The sequence below is a fragment of the Papilio machaon genome, chromosome 6 (genome assembly GCF_912999745.1).
Source record: "Papilio machaon chromosome 6, ilPapMach1.1, whole genome shotgun sequence".
NCBI lineage: Eukaryota > Metazoa > Arthropoda > Insecta > Lepidoptera > Papilionidae > Papilio > Papilio machaon.
Window position 1 is genome coordinate 7,287,999 of NC_059991.1, and position 21,340 is coordinate 7,309,338.

Consider the following 21,340-nt stretch of genomic DNA (forward strand, 5'->3'; position numbering starts at 1 on the left):
ACGAAATTTTCGAATGTAAGTTAATGTAAGAACAACCATTGAAAATTGAAAAATTCCATAATCGATTTTATTCAACCCATCTCTAGTGAATTGCCAAACTAATCATCCTTGGACTAATTATAATAACAAACTTAACTTTTTAGAAATTTAGGATTAAATGTGTATTCTCTAAAAACACAATTTAATAATACTACTAACCGTGGATTTCTGAGACCAAAATGTCCGCTTAAAACATATTGTTATCTATCTTGTGTGAAAGATAGTGACAGAGATCCCCATATGTTTTATAGAAAGATTTTGGTATTATAAAATCCAGGGTAAGTATGTGATAACTTAAATATTTTACATCATAACACTGAAAACCATTCCTAAAATTTTTTGTATGAAAAAATTGCGTCAAGTTGAGTTAATAGTTATTTATAAGGTGAGTAGGGTATAAATACCACAATAATATTAATTTCTCCAACGACGTTCTTTGTAACATGAACATCGTAATAAAATTGGCTTAGATGTAGTTGCCGATGGCGTCATTGTTGGTGCCGATCCGGCAACACTGGTTTTCTCAGAACCTTTTGTAGGTCCTTCAGTTCTCTCAGAACGTTTTTTTGTTGGTGTGTTTGTTGATTCAGAAACTTCCGTCTCTGGTGATTCTGTTGCCATAAAAGCTTCAGTTGTTCCATATCTAAGTACTTTATTTGCCTCAGTAGCTTTAGTCTTAGTTACTTCGATTACATCAGAAGCTTCAGTTGCATCAGTAAGTGATTCGGTTGCCAGAGTTGCTTTAGTTTTAGTTGCTATGTTTACATCAGAATCTTCGGTAGTTTTAGTTGTTTGTGCTGAGGTTGATTCAGAAACTTTACTTCTAGGTGCTTCGATGGCTTCAAAATTTTCAGTGGGATCAGCTGTAGGTGCGTCTGTTGCCTCAAAAGTTTTAGTAGCTTTAGTCGTAGGTACTTTGGAAGCTTCAGTAGCTTTAGTTGCAAGAGCCTCGGTTCCCACAGTAGCTTTAGATGTAAGTGCCTCTGTTGCCCCAGTAGCTTCGTTTGTTTCAGAAGCTTCAGTTGTTGGTGTTTCAGTTGCTTCAGAAGCTTTATTTGTATGCACTTTGGTTGCTACAGTTAAATTTGTTGTAGGTTCTCCAGTTGCTTCGGTAGCTATACTTGTAGGTGCACCAGTGGCTTCAGAAGCATAAGTAACTTCAGTTGTAGGTAATTCTTGCGCTTCAGAAGTTGAAGTAGCTTTAATCATAAGTGCTTCGGTTGTTTCAAAAGCTTCAGTAGCTTCAATTGTAGGTATTGCTGTTGCCTCAGAAGTATACCTAGCTTTAGTGGTAGGTGCTTCGGTTGCCTGAGAAGCTTCAGTAGCTTCAGTCGTAGGTGCTTCGGAAGCTTCGGAAGCTTCAGTAGCTTGAGTCATAGATGTTTTTGTTGTAGGTGCCTCGATTGCCTTAGTAGTTTTAATTTTTGGTGTTTTAGTTGCCTCAGAAGATTGACTTGTACGTACTTCTGTTATTTCAGAAGCGGCAGTAGCTACAGTTGATGGTGCTTCACTTAACTCGGCAGCGCTCCTTGTAGGTGCCTCAGTTGCTTGACTATCATAAGCTGTAGCTGCCTCTGTTGCCTCATTAGCGTTAGCTGTAGATCGTTCAGTTGCCTGAGAAGCCTCAAAAGCTTCAGTCATAGGTGCTTCCGTTGCATCGGAAGTTTCAATGGTTTTAGTTGTAGGTGTATACTTTGCCTCAATAACTTGAGTTGTTGTTGCTTCGGTTGACTCAGGAGCTTCAGAAGCTTCATACGAAGGTGCTTCTGTTGCCTCGGTTGCCTTAGTGGCTAAAGTCGTAGGTGCCTCGGTTGTTTCAGGAGATTCAGTAACTTCAAAAGCGTCAGTAGCTTTATTCATTGGTGCTTCGGTAGCTTCAGGTGCATCAATAGCTTTAGTCCTAATTGCTTCTGATGCCTCGGAAGCTTCATTTGCTTTAATTGTAGATACTTCTGTTGCCACCGTAACTTTAGTTGTTGGTGCCTCAGCTTTGGATGGTGATGATTCATTAGTAACTTCAGTTAAAAATGCATCAGAAGCTTCAGTAGCGTTAATTGTAGGTTCCTCGGAAGCTTCAGAAGCTTTTGATGTTGGTGCTTCTGATACCTCAGAAGCTTCGGTTGCCTCAGTAGTTTTAGTTGTCGATGCTTCGGTTGATTGTAGAGCTTCAGAAACTTTAGACATAGGGGTTTCTTTTAACTCAGCTGGTTTAGTAGTTTCAGTCGCAGGTGCCTCTGTTGACTCAGAAGCTTCTGAAGCTTCATTCGTAGGTATTCCAGTTGCATCGGAAGTTTCAGTAGCTTTTGTTGTATGTGCATTGGTTGCCTCAGTATCTATAGATGTCGGTACTTCAGTAGCTTCAGAAGCATCAGTAGCTTCAATCATGAGTGCTTCTGATGCCTCAGAAGCTTCGGTTGCTTTAGAATTAGGTGCATCATTTGCCTCATTAGCTTTATTTGTCGATGCTTTGGTTGATTCAGAAGCTTCTGTAGCTTCATTCGTAGGTCCCTCTGTTGATTCAGAAGCTGCAAAAGCTTCAGTCATAAATATTTCATTTGCATCGGAAGCTTTAGTACCTTTAGTTGTAGGTGCATTGGTTGCCTTAGCAGCTTTAGTTGTTGGTATTTTGGTTGCCCCAGAAACTGTAGTCGCGTCAGTTGCAGATGTTTCAGTTGTTTTAGAACTGTCAGTTGCCTTCTTCGTAGGTGCTTCTGTTGATTCAGAAGCTTCTGTAGCTTCATTCGTAGGTCCCTCTGTTGATTCAGAAGCTGCAAAAGCTTCAGTCATAGATATTTCAGTTGCATCGGAAGCTTCAGTAGCTTTAGTTGTAGATGCATTGGTTACCTCAGTATCTTTAGCTGTCGGTACTTCAGTAGCTTCAGAAGCATCAGTAGCTTCAATCATGAGTGCTTCTGATGCCTCAGAAGCTTCGGTTGCTTTAGAATAAGGTGCATCGGTTGCCTCAGTAGCTTTGGTTTTTGATGCTTCGGTTGATTCAGAAGCTTCTGTAGCTTCATTCGTAGGTCCTTCTGTTGATTCAGTAGCTGCAAAAGCTTCAGTCATAGATATTTCAGTTGCATCGGAAGCTTTAGTACCTTTAGTTGTAGGTGCATTGGTTGCTTTAGTATCTTTATTTGTTGATCTTTCAGTTGCCCCAGAAGCTAAAGTCGCTTCAGTTATAGATGTCTCAGTTGCTTTAGAACTTTCAGATGCTTCGGTTGATTCAGAAGCTTCTGTTATTTCAGTCCTAGGTGCCTCTGTTGACTCAGAAGCTTCTGAAGCTTCAGTCGTAGGTAAACCAGCTGCATCGGAAGGTTCAGTTTTTGTTGAAGTTTCAGCTTTTGTTGTAGGTGCATTGGATGCCTCAGTATCTTCAGCTGTCGGTACTTCAGTAGCTTCAGAAGCATCAGTAGCTTCAATCATGAGTGCTTTTGATGCACCAGAAACTTCGGTTGCTTTAGAATTTGGTGCATAAGTTGCCTCAGTAGCTTTAGTTGTCGATGCTTCGGTTGATTCCGAGGCTTCATTAGTTTCAGTCGTGGGTGCCTCTGTTGACTCAGAAGCTTCAGAAACTTCAGACATAGGGGTTTCTTTTGACTCGGCTGGTTTAGTTGCATTAGTCGAAGGTGCTTCGGTTGCTACAGGAGCTTCAGTAAATTCAGTCCTAGGGGTTTCTTTTGATTCGGCTGGTTTAGTTGCATCAGTCGTAGGTGCTTCGGTTGCTACAGGAGCTTCAGTAAATTTCGTCCTAGGTACTTCAGTTGTGTCAAATGCGTCAGTAGCTTCAGTTGTTGGTACTTCGGTTTTCGCAGAATCTTGAAAAGATTCCTTCATAGATGCATTGATAGATTCAGAAACTTCAGTAGCTTCAGCCGTAGGTGCCTCTGTTGACTCGGAACGTTTAGAGAATCCAGAAGCTGTAGTCGCTTCAGTCACAGATGTTTCAGTTGCTATAGAACTTGCTGATGCTTTCTTCGTAGATGCTTCGGTTGATTCAGAAGCTTTTGTAGTTTCAGTCGTAGATGCCTCTGTTGACTCAGAAGCTTCTGATGCTTCAGTCCTAGGTATTTCAGTTGCATTGGAAGCTTCAGTAGCTTTAGTTGTAGATGCATCGGTTACCTCAGTTTCTTTAGTTGTTGATCGTTCGGTTGCCCCAGAAGTTGTTGTCGCTTCAGTTGTAGATGTTTCAGTTGCTTTAGAACTTTCAGATCCTTTCTTTGTAGATGCTTCGGTTAATTCAGAATCTTCTGTAGCTTCAGCCGTAGGAGCCTCTGTTGACTCGGACCGTTTAGAGAAACCAGAAGCTGTAGTCGCTTCAGTTGCTAATGTTTCAGTTGCTTTAGAGCTTTCAGATGCTTTCTTCGTAGATGCTCCGGTTGATTCAGACTCTTCTGTAGTTTCAGTCGTAGGTCCCTCTTTTGATTCAGAAGTTTCAAAAGCTTCAGTCATAGATATTTCAGTTGCATCGGAAGCTTTAGTACCTTTACTTGTAGATGCATTGGTTGCCTCAGTATCTTTGGCTGTCGGTGTTTCAGTAGCTTTAGAAACATCAGTAACTTCAATCGTGAGTGCTTCTGATGCCTCAGAAGCTTCCGTTGCTTTAGAATTAGGTGCAAAGTTTGCCTCAGTAGCTTTAGTTGTCGATGCTTCGGTTGATTCCGAAGCTTCATTAGTTTCAGTCGTGGGTGCCTCTGTTGACTCAGAAGCTTCAGAAACTTCAGACATGGGGGTTTCTTTTGATTCGGCTGGTTTAGTTGCTTCAGTCGTAGGTGCTTCGGTTGCTACAGGAGCTTCAGTAACTTCAGTCCTAGGTACTTCAGTTGCGTCAAATGCGTCAGTAGCTTCAGTTATTGGTACTTCGGTTTTCGCAGAATCTTGAAAAGCTTCCTTCATAGATGCATTGATTGATTCAGAAACTTCAGTAGCTTCAGCCGTAGGTGCCTCTGTTGACTCGGAACGTTTAGAGAATCCAGAAGCTGTAGTCGCTTCAGTCGCAGATGTTTCAGTTGCCATAGAACTTGCTGATGCTTTCTTCGTAGATGCTTCGGTTGATTCAGAAGCTTTTGTAGTTTCAGTCGTAGATGCCTCTGTTGACTCAGAAGCTTCTGATGCTTCAGTCCTAGGTATTTCAGTTGCATTGGAAGCTTCAGTAGCTTTAGTTGTAGATGCATCGGTTACCTCAGTTTCTTTAGTTGTTGATCGTTCGGTTGCCCCAGAAGTTGTTGTCGCTTCAGTTGTAGATGTTTCAGTTGCTTTAGAACTTTCAGATCCTTTCTTTGTAGATGCTTCGGTTAATTCAGAATCTTCTGTAGCTTCAGCCGTAGGTGCCTCTGTTGACTCGGACCGTTTAGAGAAACCAGAAGCTGTAGTCGCTTCAGTTGCTAATGTTTCAGTTGCTTTAGAGCTTTCAGATGCTTTCTTCGTAGATGCTCCGGTTGATTCAGACTCTTCTGTAGTTTCAGTCGTAGGTCCCTCTTTTGATTCAGAAGTTTCAAAAGCTTCAGTCATAGATATTTCAGTTGCATCGGAAGCTTTAGTACCTTTAGTTGTAGGTGCATTGGTTGCCTCTGTATCTTTGGCTGTCGGTGTTTCAGTAGCTTCAGAAACATCAGTAACTTCAATCGTGAGTGCTTCTGATGCCTCAGAAGCTTCCGTTGCTTTAGAATTAGGTGCAAAGGTTGCCTCAGTAGCTTTAGTTGTCGATGCTTCGGTTGATTCCGAAGCTTCATTAGTTTCAGTCGTGGGTGCCTCTGTTGACTCAGAAGCTTCAGAAACTTCAGACATGGGGGTTTCTTTTGATTCGGCTGGTTTAGTTGCTTCAGTCGTAGGTGCTTCGGTTGCTACAGGAGCTTCAGTAACTTCAGTCCTAGGTACTTCAGTTGCGTCAAATGCGTCAGTAGCTTCAGTTGTTGGTACTTCGGTTTTCGCAGAATCTTGAAAAGATTCCTTCATAGATGCATTGATAGATTCAGAAACTTCAGTAGCTTCAGCCGTAGGTGCCTCTGTTGACTCGGAACGTTTAGAGAATCCAGAAGCTGTAGTCGCTTCAGTCACAGATGTTTCAGTTGCTATAGAACTTGCTGATGCTTTCTTCGTAGATGCTTCGGTTGATTCAGAAGCTTTTGTAGTTTCAGTCGTAGATGCCTCTGTTGACTCAGAAGCTTCTGATGCTTCAGTCCTAGGTATTTCAGTTGCATTGGAAGCTTCAGTAGCTTTAGTTGTAGATGCATCGGTTACCTCAGTTTCTTTAGTTGTTGATCGTTCGGTTGCCCCAGAAGTTGTTGTCGCTTCAGTTGTAGATGTTTCAGTTGCTTTAGAACTTTCAGATCCTTTCTTTGTAGATGCTTCGGTTAATTCAGAATCTTCTGTAGCTTCAGCCGTAGGAGCCTCTGTTGACTCGGACCGTTTAGAGAAACCAGAAGCTGTAGTCGCTTCAGTTGCTAATGTTTCAGTTGCTTTAGAGCTTTCAGATGCTTTCTTCGTAGATGCTCCGATTGATTCAGACTCTTCTGTAGTTTCAGTCGTAGGTCCCTCTTTTGATTCAGAAGTTTCAAAAGCTTCAGTCATAGATATTTCAGTTGCATCGGAAGCTTTAGTACCTTTAGTTGTAGATGCATTGGTTGCCTCAGTATCTTTGGCTGTCGGTACTTCAGTAGCTTCAGAAGCATCAGTAGCTTCAATCATGAGTGCTTCTGATGCCTCAGAAGCTTCGGTTGCTTTAGAATTAGGTGCAAAGGTTGCCTCAGTAGCTTTAGTTTTCGATGCTTCGGTTGATTCCGAGGCTTCATTAGCATCAGTCGTAGGTGGCTTTGTTGACTCAGAACCTACAGAAACTTCAGACTGAGGGGTTTCTTTTGACTCGACTGAATTAGTTGCTTCAGTCGTAGTTGCTTCGGTTGCTACAGGAGCTTCAGTAACTTCAGTCCTAGGTACTTCAGTTGCGTCAAATGCGTCAGTAGCTTCAGTTGTTGGTACTTCGGTTTTCGCAGAATCTTGAAAAGATTCCTTCATAGATTCATTGATAGATTCAGAAACTTCAGTAGCTTCAGCCGTAGGTGCCTCTGTTAACTCGGAACGTATAGAGAATCCAGAAGCTGTAGTCGCTTCAGTTGTAGATGTTTCAGTTGCTATAGAACTTGCTGATGCTTTCTTCGTAGATGCTTCGGTTGATTCAGAAGCTTTTGTAGTTTCAGTCGTAGATGCCTCTGTTGACTCAGAAGCTTCTGATGCTTCAGTCCTAGGTATTTCAGTTGCATTGGAAGCTTCAGTAGATTTAGTTGTAGATGCATTGGTTACCTCAGTATCTTTAGCTGTCGGTGTTTCGGTAGCTTCAGAAGCATCAGTAACTTCAATCATTAGTGCTTCTGATGCCTGAGAAGCTTCGGTTGCTTTAGAATTAGGTGCATCGAGTGCCTCAGTAGCTTTAGTTGTCGATGCTTCGGTTGATTCAGAGGCTTCATTAGCATCAGTCGTAGATGGCTTTGTTGACTCAGAACCTACAGAAACTTCAGACATAGGGGTTCCTTTTGACTCGGCTGAATTAGTTGCTTCATTCGTAGGTGCTTCGGTTGCTACAGGAGCTTCAGTAACTTCAGTCCTCGGTACTTCGGTTGTGCCAAATGCGTCAGCAGCTTCAGTTGTTGGTGCTTCGGTTTTCGCAGAAGCTTGCAAAGCTTCCTTCATAGATGTATTGATTGATTCAGAAACTTCAGTAGCTTCAGCCGTAGGTGCCTCTGTTGACTCGGAACGTTTAGAGAATCCAGAAGCTGTAGTCGCTTCAATTGCTAATGTTTCAGTTGCTTTAGAACTTTCAGATGCTTTCTTCGTAGATGCTTTGGTTGATTCAGACTCTTCTGTAGTTTCAGTCATAGGTCCCCCTGTTGACTCAGAAGCTTCTGATGCTTCAGTCATAGATATTTCAGTTGCATCGGAAGCTTCAGTAGCTTTAGTTGTAGTTGCATTGGTTGCCTCAGTATCTTTAGCTGTCTGTGTTTCAGTAGCTTCAGAAGCATCAGTAACTTCAATCGTGAGTGCTTCTGATGCCTCAAAAGCTTCGGTTGCTTTAGAATCAGGTGCATCGGTAACCTCAGTAGCTTTAGTTGTCGATGCTTCGGTTGATTCAGGGGCTTTATTAGCTTCAGTCATAGGGCTTTCTTTTGACTCGGCTGGTTTAGTTGCTTCAGTCGTAGGTGTTTCTGTTGACTTAGAAGCTTCAGTCGAAGATGTTTCTGTTGCATCGGAAGCTTCAGTAGCTTTAATTGTAGGTGCATCGGTTGCCTTAGCAGCTTTAGTTGTTGGTATTTTGGTTGCCCCAGAAACTGTAGTCGCGTCAGTTGCAGATGTTTCAGTTGTTTTAGAACTTTCAGTTGCTTTCTTCGTAGGTGCTTCTATTGATTCAGAAGCTTCTGTAGCTTCATTCGTAGGTCCCTCTGTTGATTCAGAAGCTGCAAAAGCTTCAGTCATAGATATTTCAGTTGCATCGGAAGCTTCAGTAGCTTTAGTTGTAGATGCATTGGTTACCTCAGTATCTTTAGCTGTCGGTACTTCAGTAGCTTCAGAAGCATCAGTAGCTTCAATCATGAGTGCTTCTGATGCCTCAGAAGCTTCGGTTGCTTTAAAATTAGGTGCATCGGTTGCCTCAGTAACTTTAGTTGTCGATGCTTCGGTTGATTCAGAGGCTTCATTAGCTTCAGTCGTGGGTGCCTCTGTTGCTTCAGAAGCTTCAAAAGCTTCAGTCATAGATAATTCAGTTGCATCGGAAGCTTTAGTACCTTTAGTTGTAGGTGCATTGGTTGCCTCAGTATCTTTATTTGTTGATCTTTCGGTTGCCCCAGAAGCTGAAGTCGCTTCAGTCGTAGATGTTTCAGTTGCTTTAGAACTTTCAGTTGTTTTCTTCTTAGATGCTTTGGTTGATTCAGAAGCTTCTGTAGTTTTAGTTGTAGGTGCCTCTGTTGACTCAGAAGGTTCTGATGATTCTGACGTAGGTATTTCAGTTGCATCGAAAACTTCAGTAGCTTTAGTTGTAGGTGCATTGGTTGCCTCAGTATCTTGAGCTGTCGGTACTTCAGTAGCTTCAGAAGCATCAGTAGCTTCAATCATGAGTGCTTCTGATGCCTCAGAAGCTTTGGTTGCTTTAGAGTTAGGTGTATCGGTTGCCTGAGTAGCTTTAGTTGTTGGTGCTTCAGTAGCTTCAGCCGTAGGTGCTTCTGTTGCATCGGAAGCTTCAGTATCTTCCTTTGTCGATGCTTCAGTCGATTCAGAGGCTTCATTAGCATCAGTCGTAGATGGCTTTGTTGACTCAGAAGGTTCAGAAACTTCAGACATAGGGGTTCCTTTTGACTCGGCTGAATTAGTTGCTTCATTCGTAGGTGCTTCGGTTGCTACAGGAGCTTCAGTAACTTCAGTCCTCGGTACTTCGGTTGTGCCAAATGCGTCAGCAGCTTCAGTTGTTGGTGCTTCGGTTTTCGCAGAAGCTTGCAAAGCTTCCTTCATAGATGTATTGATTGATTCAGAAACTTCAGTAGCTTCAGCCGTAGGTGCCTCTGTTGACTCGGAACGTTTAGAGAATCCAGAAGCTGTAGTCGCTTCAATTGCTAATGTTTCAGTTGCTTTAGAACTTTCAGATGCTTTCTTCGTAGATGCTTTGGTTGATTCAGACTCTTCTGTAGTTTCAGTCATAGGTCCCCCTGTTGACTCAGAAGCTTCTGATGCTTCAGTCATAGATATTTCAGTTGCATCGGAAGCTTCAGTAGCTTTAGTTGTAGTTGCATTGGTTGCCTCAGTATCTTTAGCTGTCTGTGTTTCAGTAGCTTCAGAAGCATCAGTAACTTCAATCGTGAGTGCTTCTGATGCCTCAAAAGCTTCGGTTGCTTTAGAATCAGGTGCATCGGTAACCTCAGTAGCTTTAGTTGTCGATGCTTCGGTTGATTCAGGGGCTTTATTAGCTTCAGTCATAGGGCTTTCTTTTGACTCGGCTGGTTTAGTTGCTTCAGTCGTAGGTGTTTCTGTTGACTTAGAAGCTTCAGTCGAAGATGTTTCTGTTGCATCGGAAGCTTCAGTAGCTTTAATTGTAGGTGCATCGGTTGCCTTAGCAGCTTTAGTTGTTGGTATTTTGGTTGCCCCAGAAACTGTAGTCGCGTCAGTTGCAGATGTTTCAGTTGTTTTAGAACTTTCAGTTGCTTTCTTCGTAGGTGCTTCTATTGATTCAGAAGCTTCTGTAGCTTCATTCGTAGGTCCCTCTGTTGATTCAGAAGCTGCAAAAGCTTCAGTCATAGATATTTCAGTTGCATCGGAAGCTTCAGTAGCTTTAGTTGTAGATGCATTGGTTACCTCAGTATCTTTAGCTGTCGGTACTTCAGTAGCTTCAGAAGCATCAGTAGCTTCAATCATGAGTGCTTCTGATGCCTCAGAAGCTTCGGTTGCTTTAAAATTAGGTGCATCGGTTGCCTCAGTAACTTTAGTTGTCGATGCTTCGGTTGATTCAGAGGCTTCATTAGTTTCAGTCGTGGGTGCCTCTGTTGCTTCAGAAGCTTCAAAAGCTTCAGTCATAGATAATTCAGTTGCATCGGAAGCTTTAGTACCTTTAGTTGTAGGTGCATTGGTTGCCTCAGTATCTTTATTTGTTGATCTTTCGGTTGCCCCAGAAGCTGAAGTCGCTTCAGTCGTAGATGTTTCAGTTGCTTTAGAACTTTCAGTTGTTTTCTTCTTAGATGCTTTGGTTGATTCAGAAGCTTCTGTAGTTTTAGTTGTAGGTGCCTCTGTTGACTCAGAAGGTTCTGATGATTCTGACGTAGGTATTTCAGTTGCATCGAAAACTTTAGTAGCTTTAGTTGTAGGTGCATTGGTTGCCTCAGTATCTTGAGCTGTCGGTACTTCAGTAGCTTCAGAAGCATCAGTAGCTTCAATCATGAGTGCTTCTGATGCCTCAGAAGCTTTGGTTGCTTTAGAGTTAGGTGTATCGGTTGCCTGAGTAGCTTTAGTTGTTGGTGCTTCAGTAGCTTCAGCCGTAGGTGCTTCTGTTGCATCGGAAGCTTCAGTATCTTCCTTTGTCGATGCTTCAGTCGATTCAGAGGCTTCATTAGCTTCTGTCGTAGGTGCCTCTTTCGACTCAGAAGGTTCAGAAACTTCAGACATAGGGGTTTCTTTTTCCTCGGCTTCTTTATTTGCTTTAGTCGAAGGTGATTGGGTTGCTACAAGAACTTCAGTAACTTCAGTCCTAGGTACTTCGGTCGTGTCAAATGCTTCAGTAGCTTCAGACGTAAGTGCTGCTGTTGACTCAAAACCAGTAGAAAGTTCAGTTCGGATGGCTTCGGATGGCTCAGAAGCTGCAGTAGCTTCAGTTTTCTCCTTTGTCGATGCTTCGGGTGATTTAGAGTCTTGAATAACTTCTATTGTGGGTGCCTTTGTTGACGCGGAAGCTTCAGTAACTTCAGACATAGGGGTTTCTTTTGCCTTGGTTGCTTTAGTTGCTTTAGTCGTAGGAGCTACGGTTGCTACAGGAGCTTCAGTAACTTCAGTCGTAAATGCTTCTGTTGCATTGAAAGATTTAGAAGTTTTACCTATAGGTGCCTCGTTTGCCTCAGTAGCTTTAATTGTTGGTGCTTCGGTTACCTCAGAAGATTTAATTGCTCCAATCGTAGGTGCTTCTGATGCGTCGGAAGGTTCAGTAGTTTTAATTGTAGATACTTCGGTTGCCTCCGTAGCTTTTGTTGCAGATGCTTCGGACGACTCAGAAACTGAAGTAGCTTCAGTTGCTGATATGTCGGTTGTTTCAGAAGCATTAATGTCTCCCCTTGTCGTTACTTCGGTTGATTCAGAGGCTTCAGTAGCCTCTGTTGACTCAGAACCTGTAGAAAATTCAGAAAATTCAGTTGAGGTTGCTTCGGATGCATCAGAAGCTTCAGAAACTTCAATCGTAAATGCTTCTGTTACTTTGTTTGGTTCAGTAATAGAAGCGTCTGTTGCATCGGAAGTTTCAGTATTTTTAGTTGTAGGTGCTTGGGTTGCCTCAGGAAATTCAGTAGCTTTAGTCGTAGGTTCTTCTATTGCCTTGGTTGTTTTAATAGCTTCAGTCGTAGGTTTTTCCGTTTCTTCTGAAGCTTTAGTTACTTCAGTCGTAGATACATTAGTTGCATCAGAAGCGTCAATAGCTTTAGTTGTAAGTGCTCCAGTTCCCTCAGAAGCCTTGGCTGTTGATTTTTCGGTTGCCTCAGAAGCAGTAGAAGTTTTCGCAGGATTAGTAGTTCCCAATGTTTCAGACGTATTACTTGTGGGCGCTATATGTTTCCAAGAAGTTTCCGGATGTCCAGTTGTAGGTGCTGCAGTTACACCAGATTTTTCCGCATTTTTAATCGTAGAGCTAGTAGTAGTAGTAGCCTCTGTAGTTGAAGTTGTTTTAGATATAGAAGTTATTTTTCCACCACTTAAAATGTTTCCTAGATTTAATAGCTTATTTTTCAAGCTTGAAATCGTAGCTGCTATATTTTCAAACAATCCCTGACTACCTTTTCTACCTATAGACAAACCAACTGATCCACTTATGTTCAGGACGCCGGCAGATGCTGAAAAAAAAAATTAAATTCATTGTTCATTTTGTATTACATACTTTTGTCTTACATGATTAATACATTGACATTGCACAGGTGTCCAAAATAGTACTTGTGCAGCGTAAAACCACAAAGCACGCGGCCAATGATATGTCAATTTAATCCGACTTGCTAAATCTAAAAAAAAAAAACTGAGTACTACGATCTGCACTAACATACTGGATAAACTATTGCTAATTACGTAAATTACGCATATTTTTGACGTCTTAAACCATTTGAAAATATTGTCATTTATCGTTATATAATTTTTAAAATACGTTTCTTACCGATTTTTAATAAAAACGCTATTGATAATATCAGTACCAGCCTCTTCGACATTTTACGCAAAAAATAGTATCGTCTACTTTTGGCACAAGTTTTATACGTTTTAAGTCTTATTTTATTTACGCTAATTAGCTATGATCCGGTTATAATTATCTTATGCACTTAGTATTAGTATTTTCTAGGGTATCATAATTTATTACACTACATATTATGTTTAACTGGTTCTGTTTATAGAATTCACGATAGTTAAATAAAGTAATTATTATGAATCCAAATGATATATGAGTTTAAATATTACTGTGAATTGGAAAAACTTATCTATTATTCCTCTTAGATACGGGCATGAGTGAAGTAGTGAATCCCCAAAAAAAATCGCCATACTTCGATTAAATGTTATTTAAAACTTTAGCACTCTTGGTTCAATTAAGGCCTCATCTGAGACGAGTACTTTAGGTCATTTAATAACACGTCCACTGCTAACGACTCGCTTGGTGAGTTGACATACATACGAAAAAACTGTTGTGGCGTGGAAAGTGTTAACAAGAAAAAGTGTAATCATACGGAATAAGTGCCTAATTTTAAAACGGAAATCGTTAACTTTTTATGAATTTCTTTGTATCAAACACTCATAGTGTTTGAAAAAATAATGTAAATAGACAACCGGTAAATATTAAGTATAACGGTTAGGAGCATTAAGTAAGTTTTACAACATTTATGTTAAAAAAAAAAAAACTGATTTATCAGACGGATTTGCAAGAAACGGTACTCTGTGTATTAAATTGTTTTAATCCTAAACTCCCCTTACCTGAAAAGAGGAACAAATTCATAAAGTACTAGCTGTCGCCACCGACTAATAAAAACAAGTAATAAAGTAGCCGATGTGTTCATCGAGACTATGTTCTACATCTATGCCAAATTTCATCAAGACCCGTTTCGGTGATAACTTCAAACAAATATCCATCCATTCAAACCTAAATATTCGTATTTATAATATTAGTAAGATAGGAATTATATAGGAATCTCATCAAGCAAAACGTCAAAACTTCCCAATAATTGTTAAGCCTATTCAGGTGACAAAAATAGGCATGGAAAAAAATCAACCAAGAAAATGACAGCCGGTTGTCGTGCTGTGCTTTAGTGGTTGGGTTAGTTGGTAACAAATAATAGTAGTAAAAATAACATTTTGGTATATTTCCAAATCTGACTAATATTATAAATGCGAATGTTTAGATGGATGGATGTTTGTTAGAAGGTATCTCCAGAACGTTTCAACAGATCTGGATGAAATTTGGCATGGGTATAGAACATAATCTGCAAGAACACATAGGCTACTAAGTCTTTTTAAATTCCGCGCGGACAGAGTCGCTGGCGACAGCTAGTTTCTAATAATTTTACATTTAAAATTAAACATGAGTTATTTTCCAGTTAAAAATAATTTATTATCTTTATTTACATTATGTTACATTTATAAATATAACATTGTTACGTTTTATAAATGAAAATTACTTTACAACATTTATATGATAGTACTTTTTATCATCTTCGGTAATAACATTAGGTGCACCGGACAAAGGATCTTTGCCTTCATGAGACTTAGGAAATGCTATAACATCCCTGATTGAGTCTGCATCACAAGCTATTGTTATTAAACGATCAATACCTAACGCAATCCCAGCATGAGGTGGACAACCACTACGTAATGCATTTATAAAATGCATTAATTTACTTGCATCTATATTTAGCATACGTAAAAGCTTTTCTTGAAGATCAGCATTGTGTACTCTCACTGACCCCCCACCAATTTCATTACCATTCATAACAATATCATAAGCAAGTGCTCTTACTTTTAAAGGCTCAGAATCCAACATGTGAAAGTCTTCAGGATGAGGGGCTGTGAAAGGATGGTGACAAGTTTCTAAACCATTATCACCCTCGGTAAATAAAGGGAAATCCACAATCCATAACGGCTCTATATCCTTGTTAATTTCTATTAACTCTTTAGATTGTAGTAATACTGCTATTTGTTGTCTAATTTCACCTAGACAAGTACACACTTTCTCTTTGCTGCCCAAAGCTAGAATAAAAGCTTTATTCTCTCCTACAATACTTTGGATGTGACATTTCATGTCATTAGAAAGTTCTTTACTAACATTTTCATTTAATATAACTCTTACATTGTTTTTTTGTTTTATTTCTTTAATTTTATCTTTGTGTTTTGAAGACAATTTACCAAGTTCAGCGGGATATGGTAAAACAAAAGCACTAAGTATTGCTTCATCATTGTTATTGAATAAGTGAGATACATTTTTAAAACGTAGATCGTAACTTATGTCCGGCTTATCAGTACCATAGTTTTCTATAGCTTCTGTATATGTAATTCTTTTAAAAGGTGGATTTGGTAGTGGTTTTGTAAATGTTTCATAGAGTAACTGATCAATCATTTTAATAATGTGATCTAAATTTGTAAACGAAATTTCTATATCAAGTTGTGTAAACTCCGGTTGTCTGTCAGGTCTTGTTGTTTCATCTCTATAACATCTGGCAACTTGGAAATACCTATCAACACCACCGGCCATCAACATTTGTTTGAACTGTTGTGGACTTTGAACTAAAGAATAAAATAAACCAGGATAATGTGTTGGAACAACAAATTCTCTAGCTCCACCAGGAGTCCGACAGAACAGTGTTGGTGTTTCAACTTCCACAAACCCATATGTCTCAATAAGAAATTTTCTCATATTATGTAACATTGAAGACCTTGTTCGTAATTTATTTTGCATGTCAGGAAATCTTATATCTAAGTAGCGATGCTGCATTCTAAGTTGTTCCTTAGGTTTTTGATGGACCCTTAAATTAAATGGTACTTTATCAGCTACATTTAGCACTTCTAATTGATCTATGACAACCTCTATTTCACCAGTACTCATTTTACTATTTATCATATTAGTTGGTCTTAAGGAAACAGTGCCATTTATTTTAACTATAGATTCAAGAGGTACATCGTTGAAATTAATTTGATTATTGTTAACTATACACTGTGTTACGCCGTAGGAGTCGCGTAGTAGTAGAAATTTAGACATACGTTGATATTGTACCCAACCACAAAGTGTTACACTTTTTCCATTATGCATTGAACGTAGCTCACCGCAAGTATGAGTTCTATATGTAAAGGCGTTGATATCTTGCGATTTTTTAATTTCTTTTTCAGTATCAATTTCTCTTTTGTTAGCAACAAGGGTATGTTTTAGTTTATAGGTTAGGAATCGACCGGAACTCAACCTTTGTATATTTCTTATTCCATAAAATAAATCAATGGAATTCATAAGTTTTCGTCTCAACATTTTATATGTTTTTGATAAAAAGAAATGTTATTTATCCCTTTATTTCAGCTTTATCACTAATATAATAGTTCACTTAAGTTGAGGTATTTTTAAACATATATCTCGTGTCTTAACATATTACTTCTTGTATCACATATTCCTTTATTGTTGTATATATTAATTTCTTTTTGATGGCATTTCTCAATTGTAACTTCGGTTAAACAAAAATTTATAAACAATAAATACACGGATAAATGACATTGACAAGTTGTGACATATTGTGATTGTGACACATACAGTTGATTGGCAGATACAAATGGCAGTTTTACAAAGATTTCTTTATTATAGGTGTCTTTTTTATTACCATTCTTAATGTTTAACTTTATTTAGCCAATTTGGTTTATTTAAGTTGTTTATATTATACTTAAAACGAAATTAAATATCGAAAAAAAATTGATTAAACTTGAAAACTAAAGTCAGCGCCCTCTAACTACCGCTATACTAGACAATGTTAGCAAAAAAATAAAAAAAATCACTGTATACATTTATTTTCAGGCACAGTAACTTTACACTTTTGTAAGTTTACAAAGTCCCTAATTTTTCGGGTACAGTAACAAATAGAAGTAAATCGTAAACAATTTAGCTTTCTTTTAATTCAAGAGATTTTACCACGAATTAACTACATCATTTTTATTAAATAGAATGACCAATAAATTATCTCTACGTACAATCTGGGAAAAAAACATGTTTCAGGAGGACAGCGTTTCTAAAAACTTAATTTTGACTGCAAACATGAACTGTAACAAGGTTTATTTAAAAAATTAAATTAAACAATCTGATGTAGATCACGCATATTCTCGAGGACTTCTATCCATGTTAGCATGTAACATTAGTAGATGGAAAGCTTACTTGTTTAACCGTGGGTTAACGGTGTTGCGAGCGAGAGCTAGTTTACAGTGGTAGTGAAACACACACAAACTTGTGTAAGTTTGTGTAAACATGTTATCAAATAATTATTATTTATATAAAGAAATTTATTTGTATAATGTATCGTTCAGTAAATTATACAAGCGAAAGCGAGGTTTCAAGTTCCGAATAAAAATAAAACAAATCCATAAGGAATAAATAAAAATATAAAATAAAATATCCACTTGTCTATGGTTCACAAACTGTCGCACACCTTTGAGTTTCGCATACCTAATTGAATGGGGAATTCCTAAACACTGGATTTAAAGTAAAATTAAGGCCGGCAGTTTATTTTCTAATAAAAAACAAATAACTTGGATTTTATATTTATTCATTAATTAACAAAGGTCACAAAAAAAATAAAGAACAGTAGAAATGGACTAATGTAGTACTTCTCTCTGAATATACATAATATAAACACAAGGAAGTAATACAGTTGGCAGTTTTACACATGTAAAATATCGCTTTAAATACTGTACTAATGAAATAAAATTAACAAATCTTCAATGTAACCATGTTGAAAAAATAACTAATAAAACTTAGGCACCTATATTGATTTTGTGGTATAAACAGCAATTAAATATAGAGGTCAAAATACCTTGATCAGAAATGTACTGAAGTCACTTACTGCTAATTTTAATAGAAAGACTTAAAATCTAAAATTATGACCAACAATTTTATATATTAAATTATCTAATACAATAACAGAATTGTACCAAGGTAATCTAAAATTTTGTCAAGTTTCTGTAATCTCTATATTAAATATAATTAAGTCAAAATACAGATTATAAAAAAAAATAATAATTTGATGCAATACAATATTGCATTTAATTATTCCGTCATATGTAGGTGTATTCAGATTTTGATTTAATTCTTGATTGATTACAAAATATTAGATCTCCAGACAGGAGGGAGAGCAACAGACATTGGTTGTCTATGGTATATGGGGTTAGCATACTCATATCTGTATCCCATGCAGTTGGGGATTGGGGACAAGACTGAAGTGTAAGTTGGCTGGATTGCAGGCGGGGCAGACTGCTGAGCAATGTCTGCATGCAAGATCTGCAATAAAAATTACAGAATAATTACACAACAATTTCAATTTAATTTTAAGATTTTAACAAGAAAATTAAATTATTGAACAAAATCAACACGATTGAAAAAACTATGAGGGTATTGAACTAACCTTAATAGTCTGTAGAGCTAACTCTGCAGCTTGAACATATGCTTGCTGGAAAGAGTAGCAAGGTCTGGTGACCAACGGCCCAATCTTTCTAGGCACAGAAGACAATGGCTGACCTACTTCAGGCAGTTCCACAGAGGACACCCAGACCTCAGCACCTGCAGCATCAAGGTACTTCTGATAGGTGTACACTGGTGGCATCCACATGTACCTGAAAGTTCACAGGGAAATTTTAGCTTTACCTTTCACACTAAAAAAAAAATCAGCAGAGAAAAATGATAAAAATAAATACCTTTTACACAGGGCATCAAGCTTAGCTGGAGCCAATGTGTAAGTGCTTTCTTGTGGTGCCACATATTGGCATCCTCCCATGGGAGAGCAACAGGACTCCCCTGCACAAGCAGAGCCAATGCCTTCATCCTCCTTGTGTGTATCCTCGTATGCCCGCTTCTCCACATGCTGTTTATAGAGCATAAGTGTTTGAGAAAGCCCAAGACTGTTGTTAAACTTAGCATTGCCTTTAGTCTGTTTTTGTATCCTATATAAATCCCTATCTACCGGCTTTGCCCATTTTATTTCAATATTGCTACCATCAATTTCTGTATTTTGCAATTTGTTCATAGCAAGCTCAGCATGAGAACGTTGATAGAAATGAATGAAAGCATAGTCATATATCTTTTTTACTCTCTCGATTTTGTTATCTATAGCAGCCTCAAACACACTCTGTATAGTTTCTGGCGTTGTACGTATCTGAAAATTGCGGGCATACAGGACTTTTACCTGCAAGTAAAATGTACCCATTGTACTAACAGATAAAAAGCTAACTAATATTTAAGACACCTAAACTATATCAAGTGTTATACGATGAACAAAGATTAGTGCGACAATTGTTTACTTTATATTGCGACGAACTTTAACAAATGAAATTTAATAACTCTAAACAAGTTACGCCGATGAAATATATTAAAACTCACCGTTTTCATTAGATCTTCTTCTATAGAAGGTTCCGGTTCGGCCCAGTCAACCATCACATCATGATCCCAAAGTTTTACGCATCCCGGTATGAGAGATCGTCTTGCCATAGCTGCAGCTCTGTGAGTCTCGAACTCCGCAAAAGCGAAACCTCTGTTGAGACGTTTATCAAAACAGTTCTTGTATAAGATCACATCGACGATCCCTGGCACTCGCTTCGTAAGTTCTTCAAATACTTCGGCCCTTGACTTTGTCTTCGGTATACCGCCAATGAAGAGGCGACAATTATCGACAGATTTAACGACACCGATTTTTCGCAGTGGTCTGATCTCGAACCCATTCAGTTTCCTGACCGCTTCATCGGCATCCTCTTTCCTCATGTAATTAACAAACGCATACCCCCGATTGGAACCGGAGAAGTCCATCATTAATCGCATCTCGTATATTTTACCAATTTTGGAGAAGATCGGGACGAGCTCATCCTCGTAGATCTCCCTGGGCAGCTTCCCAATAAAGACTTCACATCCTTTCGGTGGTACAAACCCTTTACAGTCTGGAGGTGGTCCGAACTTCCTCTGGCCGTTCCTCTGCTCAATAGGATATCCAGTCACCCGCATAAGTTCCAGCAGCTTAGAAGTCAGCACCGATGTTCCTTGTCCTTGGTCCACCATATTTGAAAATCAACAGGATTCGTGCGAGCAACAAATCAACGTATTCACAATCGACGAAAGAGCGGTGTTACAAAGTGTCGGCTTCTTTTATACTTTTGCCGACAAACATTCGTGAGGGCTGTGACGTCACATTTTGATTTGGTGGACTTCGAAACATTCAGTACCTTTTTTAAAAAATATTCGCAATTAAAGCATAAACTTACATTTTATAAAATCTAATAAAGAAAGCTCACTCCGTTATTAATTATGATAAGTATTTTCCCCATGGGGCATACGTTAAAACAATTTCAATACCTCTGTTTACTTTTATGTTCTATATTTTGAAGAGAGTCAAAACTAAACTTTCTATATTGTTTAAATGCGAGAATTTAATAAATTCTTACTGACAATACGTGTAATGTTTTGTTAATAAATTAAATAAGAAAGATATAGCAATGAGTTAAATATAAGATCGTAACAAAATTAAAGAACGCATAAGAAAATTATGAAGTATTTTTAAAAAGTCGTTTCGCACTTCTCTTAATTGGGATAATTTAAAAACAAATGCAAGGCGTTAGAATATTGCCGTCTTTATTTACTTATTCGAAATAAGTTAGGAATTAATGTTAGGTCTCAAATTATTCTTATGTAGATATTTAATACTTAAAAAATAAATTAGTTAAAATTGAAGGGTTTCGCATTTTTAAAAGTTTAAAATAAATGGCATTAAACATTTCATTTACTCTTAAATTAGTATTAAAATTACTTTAGTTATTTAATTTAAGTACTACTATCATTAGTATTGTTATGGTTAAATATTTCGTGCGTTAAATATATTTTAAATGAGAATGTTTATGTTTGTCTCAAACTTCAGGACAGTTTAAATTTAATTTAAAACAAATGAATTAATGTAGATTTTTTTTTGGAACTATTACGAGATAATAAAAAACAAAAGAATGTGTTAAATTTGATTTATTCTTATTTAATTTATTGAAAAATACTTGTTCAAAGTTCCATGTCTCATTTTACACTTTTTAAACATAGATGGCATTATTCTGTTATCCTGGAACAGTACTAGTGCATTTTTTACATTGTATTATTTACTTTTTAAACTAGAATGAGCTGCTGAAAAATTTAATGAATCTTATAAAAGAATAAAAGCGATTTTGGATTACAAGTTAGTCAATGAATTGTCTTCTTGCTTGTAATTTGATAATTACTACCTTAGTGTTCATGGTAGCCTGTGTTCTGAATATGAAGAAATATTTTTTTTTGTATTGTTTCATTTAAAGATAAATCATAATTTGTTTCTAAAAAATTCACAAAATTATTGCAATAAGG

At 38.1% G+C, this 21,340-nt stretch overlaps 2 protein-coding genes across 2 annotated transcripts; both read right to left on the reverse strand.

Moving 5' to 3' along the window:
* Positions 1–453: 453 nt before the first annotated feature.
* Positions 454–12,962, reverse strand: LOC106714733 (mucin-17-like). Its single transcript, XM_045678430.1, has 3 exons — positions 12,911–12,962; positions 9,326–12,599; positions 454–9,019 (listed from the first exon to the last, which is right to left on the reverse strand). The coding sequence occupies exons 1-3, from the start codon at positions 12,960–12,962 to the stop codon at positions 454–456; spliced, it is 11,892 nt and encodes a 3,963-aa protein (XP_045534386.1).
* A 1,448-nt stretch (positions 12,963–14,410) lies between these two features.
* On the reverse strand, positions 14,411–20,140 carry LOC106714732 (aspartate--tRNA ligase, mitochondrial). Its single transcript, XM_045678431.1, has 5 exons — positions 19,352–20,140; positions 18,670–19,157; positions 18,381–18,588; positions 18,101–18,256; positions 14,411–16,255 (listed from the first exon to the last, which is right to left on the reverse strand). The coding sequence occupies exons 1-5, from the start codon at positions 20,018–20,020 to the stop codon at positions 14,411–14,413; spliced, it is 3,366 nt and encodes a 1,121-aa protein (XP_045534387.1). The 5' UTR covers positions 20,021–20,140.
* Between the last annotated feature and the right edge of the window lie 1,200 nt (positions 20,141–21,340).

Bases quoted from the DNA above. Each gene is read 5' to 3' on its own strand.
- LOC106714733 (XM_045678430.1), bottom strand. From the start codon at position 12,962: ATGTCGAAGAGGCTGGTACTGATATTATCAATAGCGTTTTTATTAAAA. The intron at 12,600-12,910 runs GTAAGAAACGTA...TTTTTTTTTCAG, and splicing joins AGCGTTTTTATTAAAAATCG to CATCTGCCGGCGTCCTGAAC. The intron at 9,020-9,325 runs ATCTACGACTGA...TGAAATACCTAC, and splicing joins CCTTCTGAGTCAACAAAGCC to GTCAGAATCATCAGAACCTT.
- LOC106714732 (XM_045678431.1), bottom strand. From the start codon at position 20,020: ATGGTGGACCAAGGACAAGGAACATCGGTGCTGACTTCTAAGCTGCTG. The intron at 18,257-18,380 runs GTTAGTTCAATA...TTTTTATTGCAG, and splicing joins TAGCTCTACAGACTATTAAG to ATCTTGCATGCAGACATTGC. The intron at 16,256-18,100 runs GTCTGGAGATCT...TTATCAAAAACA, and splicing joins TGTCTGTTGCTCTCCCTCCT to TATAAAATGTTGAGACGAAA.